Source organism: Corticium candelabrum, chromosome 4, assembly GCF_963422355.1.
Source record: "Corticium candelabrum chromosome 4, ooCorCand1.1, whole genome shotgun sequence".
NCBI lineage: Eukaryota > Metazoa > Porifera > Homoscleromorpha > Homosclerophorida > Plakinidae > Corticium > Corticium candelabrum.
In genome coordinates, this window is record NC_085088.1 from 576,282 (window position 1) to 595,000 (window position 18,719).

Sequence of the window (18,719 nt, forward strand, 5' to 3'; positions counted from 1 at the left end):
CATCCCCAGATGAAGAAGAGTTGCCAAACGAAAGTCGTAAGTAGAGAGTGCGAACTCTTGATCGGTTGGTAAGGCAGACAACCAGGCACCTGCGCTCTTACCACGGGCAGATCTGATGATTTGACGAAGTTATTGATGGATGGCAATATAGATTGAAAACAAAAGGGCAATTCGACAGCTGCATGAGCCCAAAATGCCACAAATGCAGGACGAGAAACAGATGCTAGAGATGTCAAGCCAAATCCTTCCATATTGATTGGAAGAGAAATTTGCTGCCAGGTGTTGTTAGGCAGTGAATCATAGCCTATAAGACGACAAAGGTTGAGTGTGTTTGTGAATCATGAATAGTTGTAGCTGGGACCAGAAGGTCAGGACGAACAGTTCTTGCCAAATTATTCAGTTTAGGGACATGACACTTACGTAGCAATAGGTTGGCAGCCTGAGCATCATCCAATTTCAAGAGCTGGCTACACAAGTTGGATCCAGACTGAGCCATGTCACAACAAACAGAAGTGACATAAGACAATGTTCCAGTTGGAGTTCCTAGGAAGAGGCAACCTTCGAACTTGAAAGGATTTTGAACAGTGTCACGAACAACAGCAGTGGCAGACGGACAGAAGATCTCACTCTTGTGATTGGCAACATCAAGCAACAGAGCAGAGAAGCTATTCTTGAGATCATGAAATGCAGACAAAACATCTTCTGATGAACCCAATACGAATACGTCATCCAGATAAGCAAGGAGATGAATCCTAGGATGGCGCTTTGCAATTCCTTCAAAACTGGGTGAATTGCAGTAGCGAAAAGAGCAGAGCCCAAGGGATCTCCTTGGTGGACCCCTTCCTCTGATGAAATGAATACTGACAATGTGTCTTGCATGAAAATCAGGAAGCTTGAAGACCCATACATCTGGAAAACATGACTTGATAGCTCAGGAAAAGACGCTGACAAATTCTGCATTAAACGATGTTTGCTAACAGAATTGAATGCATTTTTATGTCAGTTTTCATTGCTATCCACTCTGGGTTTTGTTGTAAGATGAGATCAATATGGTGAATAATCAGCTCAGTGCCATTTGGAGTTGACACGCCATGCTGTATGGGAGAAAAAAGAAATTTTCAAATTCCTCTTTCATTTGCATGCATATTGCTCGAGCTGTTAAACGTAGGAGGCATTCCCCAATGGCAACGGGTCTGACATCTCCATTTGCTTTAGGAAGGGCGATCAATCTTGAAGATGAAAGTAATTTCACTGCTACAAAAGGCAAAGCTTCTTTTGCTATAATTCCACAAGCAGAGAATAGGTAGTCAGCTGTGGATTTGTTTCAACAAGAGCCTTGAAGTGTTCAAATCGCCAACCAGAAGGGCCAGTACCTGACCCCCTAGGAGATCTCTTTATTGCGTCAAACCACAAGGACTTGGACAGACTGATTGAATCTTTGCCTGGGGCAGTAGGGGAGGCAACATTCTTTGACCTGGAAGGATGTTTGCTTTCTAATTTTTTTGATGGTGTGCTTCAAAGCAGGCGCTAAGCCTTTACTGGTAAGAACTTTGGAATCCCTTGACAACCCGCCACATCTGACTAGCCTCAGGGCAGCCGCTCTTCTTGTCTCCTCACTCCCGTAGGATGCTTTCTTGTGTGAAGGTTTTCCCAGATTAAACAGCTCTTCCCACCTCCAATTGAGAAATTGTTGTAGGTGGCTTTGAGATCTCCGTGTGTGTGTGTGTGTGTGTGTGTGTGTGTGTGTGTGTCTGTCTGTCTGTCTGTCTGTCTGTCTGTCTGTCTGTCTGTCTGTCATATATTTTCCGTATTTGAATTAGGATACAATAGCAAATGGCTAACTACGTTTGTCCTATGACAATAAAGCAAGAGAAAACAACTAACAACTAAATACAATATATATTTAACTACTAATTGGTTAAAAGGGATCACATTTAAAAGGGATCATGTGATCCCTTTTCCATAGAACATCTACGAGTCTAGGCACTTGGTCTGTCCTGACAAGGCATTACTGATTTTCTTCAGAAGTACATTGGCATTGCAATGTTACAATTGAATGGCAATTCTTTGATGCCAATAGTCTTTATACTCTGCCTTGTTTGATTTTCTGTCTGTCTGTCTGTCTGTTTGTCATATTTGTTTAGTCTTTGTCTATTTGTTTGTCTGTTTGACTGTTTGTTTGTCTATTTGTTTGTCTGCCCGTCTGTCTGTCTATTTCTCAGCCATTGTTTGTCATTTACAGAGAGAATCTCACATTATCCAACAAAAACTTGAGAGCGAGAAGCAAGAGCTACTGGAAACACTTGATCGGAGGAACACAGAGATAACAAGACTAAATGGTTACTGCTGTTGAAAATTAACACACAACAATCACAATGAACCAAATCCAATTGTAATTGTGATGTATTAGAGGAATGGCACAGAATGAGTGAGCGAGTGACTACTGCCAGTAAGCTTCACGGTGAAGTCCAAGTCAAGGTGGATGAGATTCAAAGCAGAGAGATTACATTCCAGGTATCAGTACAGTCGTCTAATAGTTGTCTCTCTCCTGTATGCGTTTTTGGTTTGCTCTTTTGTGTGTGTGTGTGTGTGTGTGTGTGTGTGTGTGTGTGCATGTGTGTGTGTGTGTGTGTGTGTGTGTGTGTGTGTGTGTGTGTGTGTGTGTGTGTGTGTGTGTGTGTGTGTGTGTCTGTTTTAATGTTTGTGTATGTTTGTCTTTGTTTGTTGGTTTGTGTGTCTGTTTGTTTATATCTCTCTGTTTGTATTTTACCTTGTGTATTTTGTTTTTGTGGTAGTATACTATATTTGTTTGTGTTTGTATGTCTGTTTGTTTGTCTGTTTGTCTGTCTGTTTGTTTGTATGTTTGTTTGTATGTTTGTGTGTCTGTTTTTTTGTTGGTCTGTTGTTTGTTTTTTGTTTGTTTACATCAACAGTTGTTACTTGTATTTCGTTTATTTTAGTTTCGCGAGCAACGACTCCAACAAGAAAAAGATCTACTTGATTCTCAAAACAAGTGGCTACAAACAGAGCTGAAGAACAAGGCAGAAACTCTCGTCCAGCTAAAGAACGAATACGTACAAAAATACCTGTCTCTCCCACTTACATCTATATCAACATTTGGTGTGCCTTACACTACAGGCTTCTGATCGGGTTTCACTGAGAAGTGAACTCAGTGACAAGTCACAACAGGTAATGACGATTATTGTGTTGATGTGTTGTTGTAATGTTTTGTGTTTGCATCATGTGGTGTGTACTAGTTGACAAGATTGGAGTCACTTGTTGAAGAGATGAAGCAAACGATGAAGGGGAAAGACGCAAAACTAGAAGTCTACTTGGATAAATTGAAGCAGGTGGGCGTGGCTTTTAATTAATTGATTGATTTTGGAGTTTGAATTTAATGGAATGTTAGTGGTGGTAATGATGGAAGGGTTATGTGTGAGCTTGTGTAAGTAGGTTTTAGGGGTGATGTTTATGTAGGTTGTATACGTTTGAAGTGATAAATTATGGATGAAGCAATTGACAGACAGACAGACAGATGGACAGACACACAGACAGACAGATAGACAGACACACAGACAGACAGATGGACAGACACAGGCAGACACAGACAGACAGATAGATAAACACACAGACAGACAGATAGACAGACACACAAACAGACCCACAGACAGACACATAGACAGACACACAGCCAGCCAGATGGACAGACACACAGACATACAGACAGACACATAGACAGACACACAGACAGACAGATAGACAGACACACAGACAGACAGACACACAGACAGACAGACTGATAGACAGACACACAGACAGACAGATAGACAGAGAGACAGATAGACAGACACACAGACAGACCCATAGACAGACCCACAGACAGACAGATAGACAGACACATAGACAGACACACAAACATACACACAAACAGACAGATAGACAGACACAGACACACAGATAGACAGTTACTGACTTAGACAGACAGACAGATAGACAGACACACACACACACACACACACACACACACACATGACACACAAATAGACAATTACTAAGACAGACACACAGATGGACAGACAGATAGACAGACAGATAGACACACACACACACACACACACACACACACACACACACACACACACACACACACACACACACACACACACACACGTCTTCCTCTACCCGTATTGTGTGCTCCTCTGTATCAACATTGTCATCATGGATTGTATGCATCTTTACCTCGCGTCAGCGCTAGGCGTCGTCTATGGTGGCCATGCACTTCATGATGTCCATCCACGTTATCAAGAAGACAGACAGACACAGTTAATTTTTGTTCTTTAGTTGTCATTGTAAGACCCTGCTAGGGTCAACTGTAGCAGTGTTCTCCCCAGGATCTTTTGGTAGAGCGGGCCGCTCTGCCTTATTCTAGGTAATTAAGCTTTTAGGTAAATTAGATCATCCAGATGCCAAGACTTGAGGATCTCAAGTAAGCTTATTAAACTAATTAACTAAGTAAGGGGTGGCATCTAATTGTGCGGAACACTAACACTTTTACACCCACGCATGCAGCCTTAACTAACCATGCGTTCACAGCTGGTGTTCATGTGCAAGTTGGTATTTAACTGCCATTGGGCGTGGCATTGGGTAACGCCCACTTTACGGAGTATTCCGCTCTGCCTTCTAAGATTTCTGGGGAGAACACTGTGTAGTGTATTGTGCGTTGCTTAGTTTGATTTAGTCTGTAATAGTTCTGATTTATGAAAATATAATACCGTTGACAGATAGATAGACAGACAGACGGACAGACACACACACAAACACACACACACACACACACACACACACACACACACACACACACACACACACACAGATACTAGACAGACAGACAGTCAGACAGATAGCGACATGCTAAATTGTTTTAGTGAAATGGTGTTGTCTCTATGTAGGCTAGAGAGGAAAAGCTTCAATGTGAAGAGCACTTCAGGAAGGAGTTATCTGCTCAAACCAAACTATCTACATTGTATCAGACGTCGGCTACTGAATCAGAGAAGAGAGTCGAAGAACTAATAACAGCCGTTGAGGAGCTGCAACAACTTTATGGCAAATCCGTTGAAGGTAAATGACAATGTAAAGTGAAACTTGAATATTGTGAAATAAAGTTAAATGGTGTGTTCTACTTGATTTGAGCTTATGGATATGAGTAAAATAGACTGACTATTATTTATTTATTTATTAACAATTAGTAATTACATAATAATTAATATTTAATAAAATAGTTTTAATTAATTATTAATAATTAATTAGTAATATGTAATAAATAATTATATTAATTTTTTTAGTTAATAAATGTGTGTCGTGCTCAACCAGATCAGTGTGGTTTGTAAAGTCTATTACAAGTACTGGAAGCAAACCCTGCTTCAGAAGTACTTAGATCATCACGGCTGTCTAGAAAGAAGACATGACTTTACGAAGGATCCGAGTAGATCCCAGAAGCACTGTTTTCTGTAAGTGCTGCAGGTTGTGATGACCTGGAATAATGTCCAGCCACCGTGCAATACCTGCGTGCACTGTGCCCAAAGCTCCCAAGATCACCGGAACCACCAGTGTTCGACAATGCCACATGTGGCTTATCTCCACTTGCAAGTAGCTGTACTTCGCCAACTTCTCAGCATGTTTCTTGCCAATGTTGCCATCAGCAGGACAGCTGATATCAATAAGAAGACAAGTGTTTGTCTTCCTATTTCTGAGACAGATGTCTGGACGATTGGCTTTAATCTTCCTGGCAGTGGGGATGGTGGTATCCCACATCATAGTAATGTCATCTGTCTCCACAAGCCTATCAGGATGATGCCCGTACCATCTGCTCTCCACTGGAACCCCAAAAAAGGCACCAAACATCCCAGTGAATGATGGATGCCACCTGATTGTGTCGATCAGTGTAGTCCGTCGGTGCCAAAGCACTACAGCCTGCCACAATGTGGTCGACTGTTTCCAGGCCTACACTAATTTTTTATTTTATTTTATTTTATTTTTTATTAATTATTAATAGTTAATAAATAAATAATTGTTATGTAATTACCAGTATTAATTATTAACAAATAAATAAATAATTATTTGTAATTTCCAATTGTTAGTATATATATATAATTACTAATACATTGTTATCATTACTGCAGGGTTGATATTTAATTTCATGCTTGTTATAGAACAAAAAGAAGTCGAAGTGTTACATTACACATCTGCTGCAAGAGTCAACGAACTCAGTTAGTTTCCACACTCAAAACACTTCACATTTAACGTACACTGATATTACATGTTAGATGAGATGGTCAACAAGCTGAAGGGTGAACTAGAGGATGCTAATGAACTGCTGGAACTTGCCAGACAACGAGGCACATACGCAACTATTTCTTAATAGAAAGTATGGTGTTTATTACTTTTGTGTGGTAGGTGTAGCTTCGATGTCTGAAGATGCATTGAAGGAACTTTGCCCAACAGCGGCGACGACAAGCTCGTTATTGAAGTCAGGAATGACTTTGACACAGGTAGTTTAAATGTGCTGGATTACACACGTTGATGTTGTCTGCGTTGGTCTGTAGTATAGTTGTTACAACCTAGCTAGCACAGCAGAGTGAGGTTGTGATGTTTTCAGGTGTGTGTGTGTGTGTGTGTGTGTGTGTGTGTGTGTGTGTGTGTGTGTGTGTGTGTGTGTGTGTGTGTGTGTGTGTGTGTGTGTGTGTGTGTGTGTGTGTCATCTAGAACGTATGGAAGATCATTGTCTGCCCAAGCAGCTGCTTCATGCGTGGCTACCATCAACTCGTCCAGCGCATGGGGTCAGACTAAGGTGGAAAGACAGGATTGTAAAAGACCTAAAAATGGTTGGCCTAACAAGCACTTGGTCCCAGCTTATGCAGGACATGCAGAAGTTGAAGAACGTCTGTACTAGCAAAATTAACTCAATTGTCACTTCATGAGTAGAATTAGAAAATGCCCAAAGTAGTCAGAAGGCTTGTCACAGAGCCGATCCCAGCAGATGTCAAGACCAACAGCCTCTGCTGTGCGCTACCTGCAAGCGACTGTTTAAATCACAGACAGGGAAAAAAGACACAATTGCAATAGAGGACAAAATTGTCTAGATCCCTGGGAACGAGCAAAGGCCGGAGTCAAGTGCGACAGATGCAGTCGTTTATTCACACGAGAGAGTGACAAGAAAAGACATAAATGTCATCAATGTATTTAGATTTGTGACGTATTTACCAGATAGTGACTTCCTTTTTCTTACGCTTTTTACGTGTCTCCATCATTCATGTGAATGGGCGGTTGAAGGTGTGTGTGTGTGTGTGTGTGTGTGTGTGTGTGTGTGTGTGTGTGTGCGTGCACGCGTGTGTGTATGTGTGTTTTGTCTGTTTGTTTTTCTGTCTGTCTGTCTGTCTGTCTGTCTGTCTGTCTGTCTGTTTGTCTGTTTGTCTATCCATCCATCCATTTGTCTGTATGTCTGTAAATACGATATCAATATGGAGGTGCTAGTACATTGTCGTAAAAGTTAGCGCACGTGGTTTGTGATGTCACTCACGTTTTGTAAGAATGATAGGAAATTTGTATTGGTGGTGACTCATAAATCACCAATTTGCCAAAATAATAAAATAAAATAAAATAAATTTTCTACAAATATCTTATCATATGCACTATGTAATGTGTGATATTGTATTGTCTTGTTAGATCTACAGTGAATATGTGGAGACGAGTGATGCATTACGCCAGGAGAAGGAAGAAAACAAACGTCTCAATGATTATCTCAACGAGATCTTGAGAGTTAGACGTCTCTCTCTAATCAGTTGATATCAAGGTGAATGTTGACATGGTGAGATGTGCAGGAACTGGAGGAGAAAGCTCCCGTGTTGCAGCAGCAGAAGAGGGAATTTGAAGAGACGTTGAAAATGAACGAGCACTTGTCACTAAGATTGAGTGACACAATGAATGTGAGTGACAGCATCAGTTGGTTTTATTTGTACTTTTTATTTTATTTTTATTTTTACTTATTATTTTTATTTATATATATTTTTTATTTTATATTTTATACTTTATTTTTATTTTATTTTATACTAGGATCCATGGCCCGTCCTTCGTACGGGCAAGATATTGTAGTGTAAAGATAGGTCTGTGGACACGTCACGTGCAATCTTTGTTGCGAGGTCCCGGATATGCTGAATGAATTTGAATTTTTTTCATCACACTTGTTTCGATAGAAATCGACACACTCCCCATGTAGGGCTTGCTGCAGAAAACGTGTAGGTTGGATTCAGTGCAAATGCAATTAGAATTTGGAGAGAAACGAAAGCGCTAGAAGAGTAAGTTTCGTCGGCAATAGATATTCAATTGCTCGAAGCTTTGTGAAGGACAATGATGCATACAGTCTACACAGGACTGATGTGGGCGTGTGTTCGAATAAACCGGAATGTGTAGCGTTTGCGTCATCGAGAAATTTTACGCGGTGGTGGACCCCTCGAGAGGGGACCTGGTGCATAATTTTTTTAATTATTTTATGCAAACCTTCCCCTGTGCATGTCGAGTGTGCGTACTGATTTTGGTTACGAACGGACAGAAGACGTAGCCGCCAAACGCGAACACACACACACACACACACACACACACAGACAGACAGACAATTTGAGCTTTATATATTAGATTATTTTATTTTCATTTTTTTTTTTTTATTTTTATTGTTTTTATTTTATATTGTTGTATTCTATTTTTATTTTTTATTTTATATTGTTTCATTTTAATTTTAATTTTTTATTTTTTTTATTTTTATATAATTATTTTTATTTTATTTAAATTTAATTTTGTATTTTTTATTTCATATTATTTTTAATTTGTTATTTTATGTTATTTTTATTTTTTTATTTTTAATTTGTTTTAATTTATATTTTTTCCTTTTTATTTTGTTATTTTATCATTTAATTTTAATTTTAAATTTTATATTAATTAATCTAATTTTTACTTATTCAATTTTTATGTAATTTTCTTTTTTATTTATATTAATTAATTTAATTTTTATTTTTTAATTTTGTTTTAACTTTAATATTAATTTTATTTTTATTTATTTCTATTTTGTTATTTGTCATAATTATTGAAATAGAGCATGTTGTATTCTAGGAGTGTGAACGTAGAAGCGATGAGACTGAACAAGCCATTCAAGAGACCAATTTCTTAAAACGAGAGAACAGACGATTACGAGAGCAAACAGCCGACCTCGGACAGCAGGTACGTTACCACATAACTTTAGTAAAACATTCAACTTGAACACAGTGTAACTACAACGTATGTATTAAGAATGCATTGCCATACTCACTTGATTATTACACCAACACTCAAGTAAGCCCCCACCCCAACTTTGTCCAAGTATTTTCACACCTCTTAGTCCTTTAATTAATGCTAACTGGTGCTTTCCACAGTCACTGTTTGCTAGATTTGTACCTGTAGAGATGCTGACATTCAACTTCCACTTGTCGATCATGTTGAAGGTTCTAATGACTCTGATACATATAGAAGATTAGGTTTCTATATTTTAGGTAGTGGAGGTGGTTTGAAGCTCTACTATAGTGTAGCAACATGCTGTTTAATTAAGTCAATTAATCAATCACTTTCACCAATTAACAACTTTAGGTGTCAAGTTTTGAGTAAGGCTCCATCCCATACTTGATCTTTGTCTCTGGCCAACTATTGGGGGTGGGGTAATAATGGTATATACACACATACATACCGTATTTCTATGATTAGTGCCCCATGGGGCACTATTTTTTCATAGTTCTAAAACATGGGCTTAGGGGCATTATTATTTTGTAAGCGGAAAGACTGTTGCATTGTTTGTGTGCAACAATGTAACATGCTACACAAAAGAACGAAAAAACTACCGTAATCTAATCTTATAGTCTTACTGGTATGTATCTTGTGTACCCTAGTGCTCTTAGTGTTTTTCGAGACTCCAAATATAATTTAGAATTTTTTACGAATCTTAATTTTTCAAGGTTTTGATGTGCAATATTAGTAATTTTTTAATTTAATTATTTGTTTATTTATTCTTTCAAACTGATTCAATTCTCTAAACAAACAGACAGACAAACAGACAGACAGACAAACATAAACATTTCTAGTTGGCATCTTGAGCTGCACACTTGTGTCTAGTGGCCATTTTTGACGATCTTTCATGCGCACACGCAAAAACCAAAAGCCCAGACAACCGACACTTTTTGAGACAAAATATTGTTTTTCTGTAACCATTATTGTTTTTTGAAAGCAAAATTTTTGAAAAGGTCATTACGCTGAAAAACATTAGGAGCAGCAGGATACTTTCACTTCACTTAAGTCGTATTCCTGGTTTGTTGTATATCATTGAATCTTCTTCGTCAGTCAGTGATTCTATCTGGGTGTTCATTTTATCTCAACCATACACATTGATAGACGTACATGCATGTAACTGGGTTTGAATACTACCCCAGTGGGCACTAATCGAGCATGGGGAATTATTATTTATATGGTCACCATGGGGCATTATTATTTCGTTATAGGGTCACTGTGGGGCATTATTATTTTGTTATAGGGTTACCATGGGGCATTATTATTTCATTATAGGGTCACCATGGGGCATTATTATTTTATTATAAGGTCACCATGGGGCATTATTATTTCATTATAGGGCAGGGTTCTCCCTAAAGCATGGTAGTGTGGTGCAGCGCCACCCTGAGAAATCCCATCCACATGACCAAGTACAATCGCGTGTAAAGAAAAACGAGGGAAGATCTGCATTCTAATTGACTGTGAAAGTCGTTATTTTCTGGCTAGTCACTGAAGAACGAGTTCGTGGTCAACCACTTATCTCTTCCACTTTTGAAGTCAATTTAGGATGGCCAGACGTTTCGTTTACGTGAGAAAGGTCTGGAATTTTGAAGCTATGCAGATGTGTGCATTAATGTGAGCGTGCGTAAACGAACACGGAGATGAAGAGGAAAGTGGCAGGCTCATTAATTTTGTTTTTCCTGTATTGCGGTGAAAGTCAAAGAGAGCTTGCCCCAAAGATACAGAAGCTAAGAGGAACGACCCGGGAGGAAACCAGTTCCAGTCAAGTGGATCAAGGAGCTCTGCCTCAGGCTGACCACAATAAGTCACAGTCTGACTCTGCCGCTCCCGACGACAGTACGTCTAACTCCAAGTCTTGAAAGCACAAACACAGTCGGTATGACCCGGATAAGGTCTGGGTATCTAAGTGTCTGTCGCGGAAAGGGGCATGTCTTGCAACTGCCGTCCTTCTCCGTCACGCTATTTTGAAATCCTGGGAGAACCCTGTATGGTCACCATGGGGAATTATTATTTTGTTATGGGTTACCATGGGGCATTATTATTTCATTATAGGGTCACCATGCCATGGAGTATTATTATTTCATTATAGGGCACTATTTGAGCATGGGACACTATTTGAGCATGGGGCACTATTTGCAGAAATACGGTACACACTATCACATACGTACATTGATTATGCATGTACTACTACATGTGACGACTCCTCTGCATTTGTCTTTGTACGCACGTGTGTGTAGGTTCGAGTTTTGCTTAAAGAGTGTGAGGAAGCTCGTGGTGGTCTGAGCTCAACGTGCGATCCGTTGCTGCATCGAGATGAAGGTTCCAACGTCAGCAGTTCGTCACAGGTTATCTCCAGCACGCTGGTTGCCTTCAGGAGCATTCAGGAATTACAACAGCAGAACCAGAAATTACTGTCCGTGGTGAGGGAGTTGAGCGAAGAAAAAGAGCAGGCAGAGCAAGCACAAGCAGATGCTCGGTGTGTTGCGTGTTTGGAATGTCTTGTCGGTGTGTTGTGGTATGTGGTGTGAATTGCTTGCAGGATTACTGAGTTGCAGCAGCAGCTTCAGGTTGCATCGAGTCAGCTGGACGAGTTACGACAAGCAAGAGCAAGGCAGTCTGAAATGGTGATGGTTATGTAGTTTTTATAGTGATGTATCTTCTTGTCTGTTTGTCTGTCTGTTTGTCTGTCTGTGTCTGTCTGTCTGTCTGTCTGTCTGTCTGTCATCTTTTTCTTTATTTCTCACTAACTCGTTTTGTCATTTTCAAGGTTGAAGCTATTGTTCGTCAGCGTGATATGTATCGTGTCCTCGCTCAGGGCAGCTCTCCTGCTAAATTGTCTACATCATTAAATGCAAGTGATGTTGTTGCTGTTGGAGGTCTTGAGTCTGATGAGGTAGCTGAAGCACGAGGCGCACTGAAAGAATTACAGAGTGAATTTGAGTCGTACAAGAAAGAGAAAGCTGAATATTCCAGGTAAGAGATCAGATATGTCAACATTGTGTGTGTGTTTATTTGTTTGTCTGTTGTTTGTGTGTTTGCTTGTTTGTTTGTTTAATTGTTTGTTTGTTTGCATGTTTGTTTGTTTAATTGTTTGTTTGCTTGCATGTTTGTTTGTTTAATTGTTTGTTTGTTTAATTGTTTGTTTGTTTGTTTAATTGTTTGTTTAATTGTTTGTTATTTGTTTAATTGTTTGTTTGTTTAATTGTTTGTTTGTTTGTTTAATTGTTTGTTTAATTGTTTGTTTGTTTAATTGTTTGCTTTGTTTAATTGTTTGTTTAATTGTTTGCTTTGTTTAATTGTTTGTTTGTTTAATTGTTTGTTTGTTTGTTTAATTGTTTGTTTAATTGTTTGTTTAATTGTTTGTTTGTTTGTTTAATTGTTTGTTGAATTGTTTGTTTGTTTGTTTAATTGTTTGTTTAATTGTTTAATTGTTTGTTTGTTTAATTGTTTGTTTGTTTAATTGTTTGTTTAATTGTTTGTTTGTTTGTTTAATTGTTTGTTTGTTTGTTTAATTGTTTGTTTAATTGTTTGTTTGTTTGTTTGTTTAATTGTTTGTCTGTATGTTTGTTTGCTTGTTTGTTTGTTTGTGCATTGTTTATGTACATGCATGTGTGTGTGTGTGTGTGTGTGTGTGTGTGTGTGTGTGTGTGTGTGTGTGTGTGTGTGTGTGTGTGTGTGTGTGTGTGTGTGTGTGTTTGATCGTTGTTAATCATTACAGAATGATTGAAACCAAGTTAGAGGAATTCAGGGATGAAGCATCAAAGGTGAAGCTTGAAAACAGCCGGTTATCTTCCAGCTTAGAGTTTGCCGGAGAACGAGCTCAAATGCAACTATCAAATACAGACGGATATAGAAGAGAAGTTGACTCTTTGAGGGACAGAAACCAGAAACTATCAGAGTCACAATTAAAACTAGAAATGAATCTAGAGAAGGCAAGGCAGGAGTTATTGAAGACAACTGAAGCTGTGGGAAAGCTAGAGGTAAAATGCTGTGCAGATAAATAGCAGAACAAACATGTAAAATTATTGTATTAAAGTCAGTACTGTAGGAGCGACATTTAAACCTACGCGGCCTAACGCGCGTTACATGGGCGTGGTTTAGGTAACGCCCTCGTCACGTGCCTTAATAACGGGCGACTGTCACCTCTGCTCCATTGATATTAACAACATTGTCATGTATGTTACAACTTGTTCTCACAGCATTTCAAAGCAGGAGATAAAATAGTTAGGCAATGTACTTCTGTCCATATGCATTTTATATATACGGTTTACTAGTAATAGACCGTGAGAAAATATATTACTTATTTAATTACCTAGCACCAAACCGGAAGTGGCAGTTTTAGTGATGCAGACCAAAGTCAACTTGTAAACCTGAGCGGCCATGGCTGTACAGGCTGTGTGGTGTCCTACTGCTCTGAAAGTAGTTCAATTTTGATGTGTTTTATTGTATTTCAGCGTTCATGTGAAATGTTGAAACTCGAACGTGATCAACTGAAGACTGCCGAGTCACGACTTCTCCAACTGAACGACGGACTGATGAGAGAAAAACAGAGCCAGAATGTTGTCATCGCCAATCTACAGACGTTAGAGAAGAACTTAGAACGAAGCGAGTTAGAAGTGAAGACGCGGTTGGGCAGCAAGATTGAAGATTTGGAACGTGAAGTGGTGACCCTGAGGCGAGAATCGACTGCAGAGAGAGAGAAACACGATGACATGCTGCATCTCGTTCAGGTACACACACACACACACACACACACACACACACACACACACACACACACACACACACACACACACACACACACACACACATGCACACACACACACACATGCAGGCATGCACGCGCGCGCACACACACACACACACACACACACACACACACACAAACAAACAAACAAACAAACAAACTGATTCGTTCATTGTCTGCTACTCGTGTACGAGTTCACGACTAACAAACACACACACACACACACACACACACACACACACACACACACACACACACACACACATACACACACACACACACACACACACACACACACAGGTTCAGGTATATTGCCTTTTCAATTAAATATACAAATTTCTATTGTATTGCATTGGGTCAACGAGTGACAAGTGAAACAGATAGGAAACGGGCGCATCAAAAGTTTCAACTGATTTTGTGTTTCTAGACGCAATTGAGAGAGACGCAGAGTCGGCTGGAGCAAGAAAGAAAACAAGTGTCGCTTGTGAAGGAACAACTCGTTGCATCGCAGTCGAACATCGCTGCTATGGAAAGGACAGAAAACGAGTTGAAGGAAAGGCTACAGAAAAGTGAACAGCAACTTGAACAACTGACTGGAAGTAGCGCAGATGAGACAGACGAACAGAAACAATTGTCGGAATTACGAGCTCAAATCAGATCACTTCAAGAGCAGAAAGAAGGTAAGATGAATGCATGAATTGTACACTATTACTTGTGTTCCAAACTTTGTCTTTGAAGTGCTACAAAAGTTTTAAATAGTTTTTATTAATTTTTATTAATTTTCATTGATTTTATTGATTTTTATTGATTTATTGATTTTTATTGATTTTATTAATTTTTATTGAGTTTTATTGATTTTATTGACTTTTATTGATTTTTATTAATTTATTGATTTTTATTATTTTTATTGATTTTATTAATTTTTATTGAGTTTTATTGATTTTATAGTTTAATGATTTTATTAATTTTTTATTATTTTTATTGATTTTATTAATTTTTTTATTTATTGATTTTTATTGAATTTTATTGCTTTTTATTGATTTTATTGAGTTTTATTGTTTTTTTGTGATTTTTATTGTTTTTATTAATTTAACGATTTTTAGTGATTTTATAGATTTTTTATTTTAAGCATATGGATATGTTTACTTATTTTGTTTAGATATCTAGTGTTTGATTATGCATCAGACGTTGTCTTGTCTTGTGTAGCTGTTGATCAGCAGCTGTCTCAAGCTATAAAACGAGCCGATGAATTCAAGGCTCTCAGCTTGGCCAATGAGGAAGCTCTGCAAGAGTCAAATCATGCCCACAGTGACTTCCAAAAGTCTATGGAGGCGAGACTGGCTGCTGCGATTGCATCAGAAGAGAAAACGAAAGAGAAACTGGCAGATGTAGAGAAACGGAGAGAGAAACTTATGCAAGATCACGAAAAGCTACAGAAACACATGCATGAGCAGGTAGGAAAGCACACATTACTAAACGCTGAATCAGTTTGTGTGTTTTGTGTAGTCTTGCTCACCTGCTTGTTTGTATGTCTGCTTGCCTGCATGTGTGCATGCCTGTCTATCTATTTGTCTGTCTATTTGTTTCTCAATCTGTTTGTCTATTTGTCTGTTCATTTGTTTTTTAATTTGTTTGTCTATTTGTTTGTCTATTTTGTTTGTCAATCTTTTTGTCTATTTGTCTATTTGTTTGTCTATTTTTCTGTCAATTTGTTTGTCAATATGTTTTCTGTTTGTCTATTTGTTTGCCCGTTTGTTCCTTTTTTTGTCAATCTGTTTTTTATTTGTCTGTCAATTTGTAACTCTTTTTTCTGTTTGTCTATTTGTTTGTCCATTTGTTTGTCCATTTGTTTGTTTTTGTTTGTCTATTTGTTTGTCTATTTGTTTGTCTATTTGTTTGTCCATTTGTTTGTCTATTTGTTTGTCCATTTGTTTGTCTATTTGTTTGTCCATTTGTTTGTCAATCTGTTTTTCTGTTTGTCTGTTTGTCTGTCTGTTCATCTGTTTCACTGTTTACCGTTTTACTTCTCGGTAAGTTTAGTGCTTCTGTTGCTTTTCAGACTCAAGATCTACGTCGATCAGTGTTGAGACTCCAAACTGATTTAGAGGACGCTGTTGCTGCTCGAACTGGTGCCGAACAAGGTGAACTCATCGCTCAAACGGAATGTCGACAGCAAGCAAGGAAAGCAGCCGAAGTTGGATCTACAAGCTGGTTTACTCCACTTCTGTGAAATATATGCTGTTTGTCTTTTTGTTAGGCCCAAGAAAAGTACGAGCGAGAGTTGACGTTACATTCAGCCGACGTCCAGTCACTACAAAGTGTGAAAGCGAAGGTACGGAAGTCTAGTATGTGATTACATCTCGTGTGTTTGAATCACGAATTAAGTTAAACTGTTGTGTGCGTGTGTGCATGCGTGCACGTGTGTGTGTGTGTGTGTGTGTGTGTGTGTGCATGTGTGCACGTGTGTGCGTGTGTGTGTGTGTGTGTGTGTGTGTGTGTGTGTGTGTGTTTGTCTCAATAAGTAATGATGACTGCTGTTTCAGTTGAAGAAAGTTTATGATCAGCTGGATGAAGCACGCATTGCATCTGACGATGCTTCAGCACGCGTTCGACAGATAGAAGCCGTGATGGAGGAAAAGACACGAGCGAGTCGTGAAGAATCATCTCAGTTGACGACACGTATGGACGACTTACAGAAACAGAATGAGATTTTACATGAACAAGCAGAACGGGTATTCATGTGTTTGTGTGTGTCAATGTTGTTATTTGGTTTAACGGATTTTTTGTTTGAATTGTTTCTAGTTGAGTCGACAGCTAGTTGCAGCTCAGCCTAGTCTATCTGATGCATTGTCTGGATTTTTGTCTGGAGATTCTTCTTCTCAGACAGAAGACAATCATTCTAAGACTCCAGCTCAGTTGTGGGATATTATACGGTGCTTTTGGTGTGTTGTATGTGTGACTGGAGTTGTTGGTAGATTTGATATTTAGATTTTTGCGGAGAGAAAAACAGATTGCTGAAACGAAGTGTGAAGTTTCTGGAGCTGAGAGCGTGAGGTAACGGTTATTGCTATGGTAGTGTGCATCTATCCAAGACGCAAATGTATTGCGAGATGCAACCGTTTAATACAATAGTCTAATGTATTATGAGATGCACCCCTCCAATACAATAGTCTAGTGTATTGTGAGATGCATCCCTCCAATACAATAGTCTAGTGTTTGTGAGATGCATCCCTCCAATACAATAGTCTAGTGTATTGAGAGATGCATCACTCTAATACAATAGTCTAGTGTATTGTGAGATGCATCCCTCCAATACAATAGTCTAGTGTTTTGTGAGATGCATCCCTCCAATACAATAGTCTAGTGTATTGAGAGATGCATCACTCTAATACAATAGTCTAGTGTATTGAGAGATGCATCACTCTAATACAATACAGTTGTACTTATGGTGTAAAATATCTAGATATCGCCAACAATATGAACATCTTCAGAGACAACTGGAAGACACAAGAACGGCTCTAACAGAAGAACGCGAACGATCACAGGTTACTCATGATCAACAGCATCTTCATATGGTCCAACCACTAATTCAGCTACATTTCTCATTACAGTTGACAGCACAAACAGCCGCACAACATGCAGAAATCATGGAGAAGGTGAGACGTGTGTGTGTGCATGTGTGTGTGTGTGTGTGTGTGTGTGTGTGTGTGTGTGTGTGCGCACGTGTGTGTGTATGTGTGTTATAATTATATTATATTAGTCTGCAGTTAATACTCAAGTTCATTATTTGAAATTTAATTAATACGTTTTCTTTGTTAAAGTTGCTTGTTGTGTTGAGGCTGATTGCGTGTAACGTATGAAATTGTCTCTGCAGGTTGAGAACTTGAGCATCCTTCAAGATTCAAATAAAGTTCTACGTGAAGAGAAGACGTATCTCAGTCAGCAAGTTGCTCAACTGGAGGCAAAGGTTGTACAGTAAACTTATATTGTTGTGTTCAAATTGTGTCAATGGTGTTTGTTTGTTTCAAACAGGTGAAATGGTTGGAAGGTGAGATGGGGCCACTGAGTGAGAATAATCGACTTCTGAGTGGCCAGAAAGAAAAACTTTTAGCTGAGAAAGCAGCATTGAAAAATGAGGTGACATTTGCATGTTTGTGTGTGTGTGTGTGTGTGTGTGTGTGTGTGTGTGTGTGTGTGTGTGTGTGTGTGTGTGTGTGTGTGTGTGTGTGTGTGTGATTGTATTGTGGGTGTAGGTTGATCGGTGGATGGCACGGACTAATCACTTGATTGAGGAGTGTAATAGAGTAGATCCAGAAGAATACAAGGCTTTGATGTGAGGCTTTTGCATGTGGCTTAGAGCACACACACACACACACACACACACACACAGACACACACACACACACACACACACACACACACACACACACACACACACGAGGTAACACTACTTTTGATACTTAGTGAACATCGTCAGCAAAGTGAGACTAAAATCACCACAATTACCGAAAGCCTCCAACAGTCACAGTAAGCATTACATTCCACTCATTCACTCACACACCTCTAACTCAGTTTCTGTGTTTGTCAGAGAAGAAGTCGCAGCTTTACAAGC

At 38.9% G+C, this 18,719-nt stretch overlaps 1 protein-coding gene across 1 annotated transcript in view; it reads left to right on the top strand.

The window, feature by feature from the left end:
- Positions 1–18,719, top strand: part of LOC134177941 (nucleoprotein TPR-like) — a 32,146-nt gene that overhangs the window by 2,697 nt on the left and 10,730 nt on the right. Inside the window, exons 4-34 of the mRNA XM_062644717.1 lie at positions 2,243–2,339; positions 2,411–2,514; positions 2,961–3,074; positions 3,139–3,189; positions 3,258–3,350; positions 4,950–5,118; positions 6,210–6,266; positions 6,324–6,395; positions 6,454–6,548; positions 7,723–7,815; positions 7,878–7,982; positions 9,160–9,267; positions 11,598–11,836; positions 11,900–11,984; positions 12,128–12,333; positions 13,079–13,340; positions 13,815–14,090; positions 14,535–14,787; positions 15,314–15,561; positions 16,167–16,301; positions 16,365–16,439; positions 16,651–16,839; positions 16,910–17,040; positions 17,096–17,161; positions 17,571–17,652; positions 17,719–17,763; positions 17,982–18,074; positions 18,140–18,244; positions 18,361–18,440; positions 18,572–18,634; positions 18,696–18,719. The exon at positions 18,696–18,719 is cut by the window's right edge and continues 18 nt beyond it. Of these exons, the coding sequence (XP_062500701.1) occupies positions 2,243–2,339; positions 2,411–2,514; positions 2,961–3,074; positions 3,139–3,189; positions 3,258–3,350; positions 4,950–5,118; positions 6,210–6,266; positions 6,324–6,395; positions 6,454–6,548; positions 7,723–7,815; positions 7,878–7,982; positions 9,160–9,267; positions 11,598–11,836; positions 11,900–11,984; positions 12,128–12,333; positions 13,079–13,340; positions 13,815–14,090; positions 14,535–14,787; positions 15,314–15,561; positions 16,167–16,301; positions 16,365–16,439; positions 16,651–16,839; positions 16,910–17,040; positions 17,096–17,161; positions 17,571–17,652; positions 17,719–17,763; positions 17,982–18,074; positions 18,140–18,244; positions 18,361–18,440; positions 18,572–18,634; positions 18,696–18,719 (3,815 nt within the window). The remainder of the gene's footprint in view (positions 1–2,242; positions 2,340–2,410; positions 2,515–2,960; positions 3,075–3,138; positions 3,190–3,257; positions 3,351–4,949; positions 5,119–6,209; positions 6,267–6,323; positions 6,396–6,453; positions 6,549–7,722; positions 7,816–7,877; positions 7,983–9,159; positions 9,268–11,597; positions 11,837–11,899; positions 11,985–12,127; positions 12,334–13,078; positions 13,341–13,814; positions 14,091–14,534; positions 14,788–15,313; positions 15,562–16,166; positions 16,302–16,364; positions 16,440–16,650; positions 16,840–16,909; positions 17,041–17,095; positions 17,162–17,570; positions 17,653–17,718; positions 17,764–17,981; positions 18,075–18,139; positions 18,245–18,360; positions 18,441–18,571; positions 18,635–18,695) is intronic.